Genomic DNA, 8,192 nt, shown 5'->3' on the forward strand with positions numbered 1-8,192 from the left:
GTCGCTTAGCCCAGGATTATTTTTTTCGTTCTGTTTACACTCACTTGCTTGGCACCGCAATTGCGGTGCTAACCCCTGCTATTTTGCAGGGCCAGATAGTACCGTACTATCGGTGGGGCTAGCCCACTTTGGCAAAAACGAGTGTAAACAGAAAGTGGGCTAAGGATAGTCCCGTACCAACGGTGGGGCTAAGGTCCCCCCCCCCCCCCCCCCCCCCTTAGCCCCACCGTTGGTCCGGGGCTAAGCAAAATTTTACAAGTGTAAAAAGCCCTGTAGTTGACCGTAGAAAGGGGGACACAATGAACCGCTTGACTGCCTTCACACAGCTGGATTACGAACCTGTGTGCCTCTCTGTCGACGGGCGAAAAGAATCTCGTTTGGGGGTATTAAAGGCACTCAGAGAATTGCGGAAGGAACGGGTTAAACTGCAATTAAGCATGCCTCATTAACACATTCTGTCCATAATTAATGCCAACTTTCAAAGCAGTAGCACTATCCTTTCAAAAGTTATTAGAGTTGAAAGTGAAGAGTGTGGACAAGGTTTTTCAGAAATGAAAACGGGATTCTAAAGACACACCTAATCACACTATTCTACCAAAAATGTTCGAGATAAACTGCTAAAGAAACACACTTTCCTGCCCGTTTTATGATAGCAAATTTTAGCATAATGTAAAAGAAGACCCGCTCTTTCAGAAAATATAAAAAAGTCAAGTTCGGCTAGGTTGACCCATTTCACTTATTTTCAGTCCTCGCGCACAATAAGTGTGTGCGACTTTATGTTCGTTTTGAGGTGCACGGTCATATATATATATATATATATATATATATATATATATATACATAGAGAGAGAGAGAGAGCAAGAATAATAACGTCACAGTAGAGCAATGCATTAAATACCAATTGCCTTGATTTTAATTCAAAATATGAGTTTTCGGGGGCCCCCTTCGTCAGGAATGACAATGAATCAGTGCTAAGAACAACAATGACATTGATACCAATGAAACCGTTAATTTTTTTAAAATGACAAATGTCACCATAAGGACGATGTTGGTGATAGGTATGATCACTGTTTCATATTGATATCGGTTTGTTGTACTCAATATCTTTATCTCTCCAAGATCTACGACGGATCTTCAGTAGCTGACCCTCTCTTGGGTCAGTGGTGCGGCACCGACAGCCCCGGGGTTGTGGTCGGGGTGAGACAGTCGCTGCTCATTCGATTCGAGAGCGACTTTTCCGTTAGCTTCCGTGGCTTCTCCGCATCCTACGTCATAGAACCTCCTGAAACTGGAGGTGAGATAAATAAATGAATAAACGAACAAAATGAATAAATGAATAAATGACTAAATGAATAATTGAATAAATGAATAAATGTACAAATATATGAGGTATATAATATATATATATATATATATATATATATGATTATATAAATATAAATTATATATATATATAAACGTTCATAGGGCGATACCTAGATAGGGCAGATACGTCTGTAAAGGGAGGTAGCTTGAAAGGAATTCTTTCCAAAGGGGAAATTTTCGATCCCCCATTATATAATGTTTTGACAATATTTTTTTTTCAGTACTTTATCACTGATCTCAGGACTACTCCGTAGTGGAATACATATGGCGTGGTATGTGCAGATTGAGAACTGTACCATCAATCCAATTTAATGGAGATTGGCAGCGATGCAGCAATATATATATATATATATATATATATATATATATATATATATATATTATATATATATTATATATATATATATATATATATTATATATATATATATATATATATATATATATATATATATATATATATATATGTTGGTGCATTAATTGGATGTGTATGTACCGGTATATCTTTTTTTTTAATCGAAAAAAAGTATTATCTTATTAACTTAGTGGTAAAATATTCTTTTGGGACTTTTAATAATTCAATTCTTTATTGATCTCATATTAAAGACCCGTCATAATCTCTCCAAAATTGCATTCAACGTTTACATTTTCTGAAATGTATTATGCTTTTTATCAAAATTTCCCATAACTATGATTTATTCTGCATTTCCCCTAATGCTTAGAAAGAGCACTATAATCTATGTTATACGAACTACATGCGCAAGTGTGTGTTTCTTTCGTTATGTTTACGATAAATCTGCCGGTTCTTCGATATCACATGTTATCTATCACTATATGCTATCGCTTTTATTCTACTGCTACTGCTTGTGGTAATACAACCGCTGCAATTAAGACAACAATATTGCAAAGAGAACAGCCACCTTTACTGGGAGTTGTATAGTATACAGGTTGAACCTATTTTATATTTACGACGGTATTCTCTCTACTGACCATTCATTGTGAGTTTGCTTCTTATTTGGGAATCTTTCAGCACAAAACATGTTTAGAACAAATTCGTCATTCAATGCATACTCAACCCGTTTTAAAGATAATCTTCGAGTTCCAAGTTGTCGCTTAACAACAAGGTCTCATTCTATTCGATTCACAGGGGCGCATGAATGGAATTTAATTTCTTCTGATCTTAAATCCAGTACTACACTTACTCGTTTCAGAACCCTATTCAAACGCATTACATTAAAAAAAACTATCATCCTTGACTGAGTAGACTTCAACAGCTGTACTTTTTCTTCTTTCTTTATCTCCGTTTCTTCACCCTCTAACCAATCTCTTGCATTGCATTTTTACTGAGTGTATGTTTGCGTATGTCTGTGTGTATATTGAAACGTAATTCTGTATTTTTTAATTTACTACTTACGACAGAAATTTCGATATACTTAATATACGCTTAATTGCATTTTTGTTATTGATTGTTTAATTCCTGCAAAGGGGCCCCATAACAAGCACTAGTTGCTTACAAGGGGTCCCTGCCTTTGAATGTTATGTCTTTTATAATGTGCAATTTTTTATGTTGTATCATACAGTTGCCGAATAAATTGAAATTGAAATTGAAATTGAAAGCCTGTCACATCGATGGGATATTAAAGAGTTGAGATTTTATCACAGCATGCTATGTTTTATGTCAGTTCTTGTGCCATGATATAAACATTTTGACTAATTTATATTTCTGACGCCTAGAAACCAATGTGATTGTTATCAACAGATCAAGGGAGGATACGGACAGAAATCAAGTTCAATCAAAATGTACTGTCTAAAAAAATCGATTAAAATATTCTCTCGTGAAGGAGTGAATACAAAAAGGTTAGCTTAAAATTGGAGTAAATATTCAGTGAAAATGTTCATTTTCCATCTTTTTTATCAGGGATCACTCGATTTTGGAGTGATCCCTGATCTCATTCTAAAACGAGTGAAAATAAAAATTTTCACTCAGAATTCACTCCAATTTCACTCTAAATTCACTCTTTTTTGTATTCACTCCTTTTCAGAGTGAATATTTTCACTTGTTTTTTTTTTTGTTATTGTTGTTTCTTTAGAGAGTTGTATTATTTTACAAATCATGGAAATTAATGATAACTCTCCTTTACCAGCCCAAGTCTCTTCGTAAAAGTAAACTTACAATTCATTAATAATCATAATCGCTTATGGATCGGAGTAATCGTTGATTATGCCCTTAATGGTAACTCTCGATTGCTAAAACGGGGCTCAGATGACATATCTTTATCCTACATGTCAGGTGACGCATGGGCAATATCTCTCATATTAGAAATGAAAAATAGAAAAACGAATAGGTGCAGCCATTAAGCAATAATGGGAGGGGCTTACGGTAAGACTTAGATATGAATGGCTTCGATAACATACCGTACATTTGTATTATATCAGTTAAAAGCAAACAAAATGATCAAGAGGAATCATTGTCACAATGCCTTTGTCACTATTCTGATCGTTCCGGTTTCAGATTGCGGACATGTTTTCACTAAGTCAACTGGACAGTTTACCTCGCCAAACTTTCCAAGTAACTATGGCAACAACGAGAGATGCTCATTCAAAATCGAGGCCGCCGCTGGCGAGACTGTCACACTCAGCTTTGACTCATTCGATCTGGAGAGTCACATTTCGTGTGCCTACGATGCCGTCGAGGTACTGTCCACATTCCTCCTTCCTTCAGTTAAATTTCTTTCCTTTAAAATCGTGAATTTTACTTGCATGGCAAGGACAATAGTTATCAAATCCTTATAGAAATCATGGCAGTTACAAAATTATGAAGTTTTGCTTACTTTCACGAAGCAGTTCTTGAAAATTCAAAACAAAAATACAAATGAAAAGCTTGCAACCAAAAGGCGCTAAATAAAGCTCTTCAAATAGTGAATTGATGATATTACTGCCTTTAATCGTGTCATATTGATTGTGCTAAAATCTTTTGAGAAATTTGCAGTTTTTTTTAAAGCCTCAAATCAATTCCTAAAATGAATATAATTTGACAGATCGTCATTTTAACGTTATTCATGCCATTAATGATAATTGTCTTGATATTTATATAGATATATGATTAGTCTAATTTTGTATTCTTCTTCCTATCGCATAAGGCTGATGGAAATTCGGCCGAGGTGATGACATCATTAGCTCATTCATTTTGCATAAACCATATCAACTGTTTGAGAACTTTTTTTGCAAAAAGTATTAAGTTTACAGAATATATGGTTCCCTTACGTTTGTTTTCTCTATTGTAACGTAAAATCTTACTCGTTCTTATCCAGACTAGGTATTACTATTTACAAAAAAAAAAAAAATCAAATTTTCACAGATTTGAATAGAGGTAAAGATATTATGGGAAAACACATAATTGAAGTCTTAGGAAAATGGGACAACTCTTTCAAAATGTATTAGTCTTTACGGTCCCTGATCCGCACTATCTAGATATGACGATTGCAACAATAATTATTCATGATGTTATAGTGACAGAACGATATGAAAAAAAAATATAGAGACAATTCAAATATATTGCATTTCTTCTAATTTTATTGAAAGAACCTTAAAACCTTTCATAGAGAAGAGTTAATAATATTTCCCTCAACCTTCTTGTTCCTTCTTTGTTCACATGCTTGCCTGCATACATAAACCCAATTATGGGTGTGTGTCTGTTCGTGTGTGTGACTGTGACATGTGACATTTTATCACAGAACTAACAAAAAAAAAGCTGAAAAAGTCGCAAGTCGTGCATTTTAGTGAAGTGAGGATTATAAAAGAGCAAACTTAAAGCTTTAAAATGTTGTATTACTTATTCAAGGAAACTCTCCGGAGCTACCGGAGCTATTGAAAGAAAGGACTCGCGCTTAATAAGAGTGTACTAAAAACTGAGAAAAAAGCCTTAGAAGGGTAACTTTATAAAACTGCGTTTTGGGCAATGGAGGTGAACAAAAAGAATATAAATCTCCTTAAAGAACAATGAAAGAGTTATCAAATTAAGCTGAAACTGAGTTTGATCTGTTAACACATTATTCTTTATCAATGGCTACTGCAAATTTCCAACGCAGTATAATAGCATCATCTCTTCAAGTTATTTGACTTGGAAGTGAAGAATGATGTTTAAATGAAAAGGAACCTGTAAGACGTCGCTGGGGTGACAAAACCTCGTATCTCAAAAATGTCAAATGTTCAGGAGAGCAAAAAAACATGGCGGCCAAAGCACTATAGTGAATGGGAAAGCCTTTCCTTTGACATGTCATGGTGACCTCATTTTTGAAGTAAGACAGTTGGGTTTTGGCCAAGACATCACTTGACCCATTATTTGACCATTAAGCTTAAAAAAATTGACATTTTTGAGATACGAGGTCTTGTCACCCCAGCGACGAAGACCTACCTAATCACACTATTCTGCAAAGAAAGAAAGGAAGAGTTGTTCAAGAAAAAAAAATACTTAAAGCACAATTCCTTATTTTGGTTCATGATCAAAGACTTGAGAATTATGAAGCAGAAGAATTATTCTTTTATAAATTAATATAAAAACAAAGAAAAAAATTGACTAGGTTAACCTCCTTCAGCTATAGTCTAGGTTCCGGCGTGAAATCAGGGTGTATGACTTGTTGTTGGTTTGGTGATACACGGTCACGTAATTGCTCCCTCTGGTTTACAACAAAAATGTTCAAAAAGGCAAATTTCAGTTATTGCTTTATCGCATACGTGTGAAATTGTCATAATAATATGGTTATCATTGTTTTTTATTTTAGATTTTGTTCACATCTGATGTATTTCTAGACATTATAGGTTGCGTTTTGCATACTTCTCTTGATTATTTCTACATTGAGGCTGAATGCACATCAATACGTGAAAGAAAAATAAACAAATATATCTGGAAAGGAGGGAAAAGGACATGTGCTGTAAAGGCACCCTTACCGGCATTTTTTACTCATGCAACTCTTCCAGATCAGGGACGGCAATGGTAACCTCCTCCAAAAAGCGTGTGGCTCAGGAGTCCCGGATCCTATTACATCGACCGATAACGGAATGATCGTCGAGTTTACGAGCGACAGTTCGATCACCCGTGGTGGATTTGAAGCTTCCTATATCAAGCAGTAGATAAATGCTTTGCTGTTGTTGTTGTTGTTGTTTTTCCGCTCATGTTTCTGTTTCTCAAACATGGGTAAGCATAAGCAGATTATTCCAGACAACCAACGGCGCAGATTGATAATATGATATACTAGTAGATGATATTTGTTGAGCAGTCAAAAGAAAATCAATCAAATGTTGCATGAAATGCAATTTCCATGCTTTCTTGGTAACAACTGAAATACATTAACTGAAACTGAGGTAACCTAAAATACTGATGCCTCTCGGACAGTTTTGGCGAAATTTTACATTTTGTGCTTGATTTCGTTTCACTGCAATACAGAGAAAGTGAATGCATCATCATTTCTTTGTTTTGTGTTAATTTTCATAATTCATGAGAAACTTCTTTATTTCAGATAACCAAATGTGATTAAAACATTCTTCCTCAGAAAACATAATGGAACAGTCTCATTTATATCAATTCATCTTTGCCGTTATGAATAATTAATATTATGTATAGCATATTTCTAGAGGACAACGGAATTAGACCTTATGAATCTTTATCAGGAGGATTTGTAAAATCCTCACAAGGTTTTGATGTGAGAGAGGTGAATTATAGAAGCAGAAATTGAAGAAAGGGCTATCTTGCAGACAACACAAAGCAAGACGCACACGTCCACCTGGTATAAACAGTCCTACGTGCTACGTGTCAGTGCGGTGTGATAAATCATCGGTGACATCTTCGGAATGTATAACATGACTTCATTCAAAAGTATATTACATATATATATATATATATATATATATAATCATCGTGTTAATAAGCAGAAAGAATCGACTTGCCTAATTTGGGCAGGTAGCTGTTCCTAATCTACTGTTATATTTTCGTGTGTCAAGCGTGATGTGCACTCATTAGGCTCTCTACATGTAGGTCCTAGATATGTGTGTGTGTGTGTGTGTGTGTGTGTGTGTGTGTGTGTGTGTGCGTATGTGTGTGTGTTTGAAATTACAAAAAACAATAATTTAATATTATTGTTGTCTTACTTGACAGACTTAAAGGCTAAAATACAGGGTACAACAATTTTCTAACATCTTTAAGCAAATTCCTACTTTTTAGCCGTTGTAAGCAATTCAAATCACACACATATAGTATACATACTACCATAAACAATGGTGATTTCAGAGGGGCGCACCGGACAATCCAAAAAAAAAAAAATGGGGGGGGGGGGACATGCTCCCCCTTTAATTTTGTTAAGGCGCCTCCCCTTTATGCACTTCCTAGATCCGCCCCGATTTACAAATATACAAGTGTGTGTGTGTGTGTGTGTGAGTGTCTGTGTGTATGTTACGTAGAAAGGTAAATGTGAAAAGTGAACACTATCAACGTATTTTGATCCATTCATATCAACACAGAATCTATAAATTTGAGGCACTCATTCGTAATGACGCCGATTCGAAATTGAGTTTTGATAAGACAAATAAATGACATATTTTACAGATACCTTTACCACACGCAAAATACAACTAAAATTTAGACAACGCTACATGATACAAATGACATCGACTTTATTATGGAATTGAAAAGTAGAATATGATTACAAACGTATACTACTGTATGTGTTTTGGAAGATGCATTACTATAATATTATATCTCCACCACTAAAACGAACAAAATCAAGCATGCGAGCTTTCCATGATATTGACTAATTTTATTGGTAGACTTTACAA

The 8,192-nt window shown here is 35.0% G+C and overlaps 1 protein-coding gene across 1 annotated transcript in view; it reads left to right on the top strand.

Annotated features, from left to right (window-relative positions):
* The window catches only part of LOC139715945 (bone morphogenetic protein 1 homolog), a 10,287-nt gene extending 3,793 nt beyond the window's left edge, over positions 1–6,494 (top strand). The window contains exons 3-5 of the mRNA XM_071627495.1: positions 1,120–1,294; positions 3,877–4,058; positions 6,342–6,494. Of these exons, the coding sequence (XP_071483596.1) occupies positions 1,120–1,294; positions 3,877–4,058; positions 6,342–6,494 (510 nt within the window). The remainder of the gene's footprint in view (positions 1–1,119; positions 1,295–3,876; positions 4,059–6,341) is intronic.
* The last annotated feature ends 1,698 nt before the right edge of the window (positions 6,495–8,192 follow it).

The sequence above is a fragment of the Diadema antillarum genome, unplaced genomic scaffold (genome assembly GCF_040938485.1).
Source record: "Diadema antillarum isolate AM-2024a unplaced genomic scaffold, OU_Dant_1.0 scf00000057, whole genome shotgun sequence".
Taxonomy (NCBI): Eukaryota; Metazoa; Echinodermata; class Echinoidea; order Diadematoida; family Diadematidae; genus Diadema; species Diadema antillarum.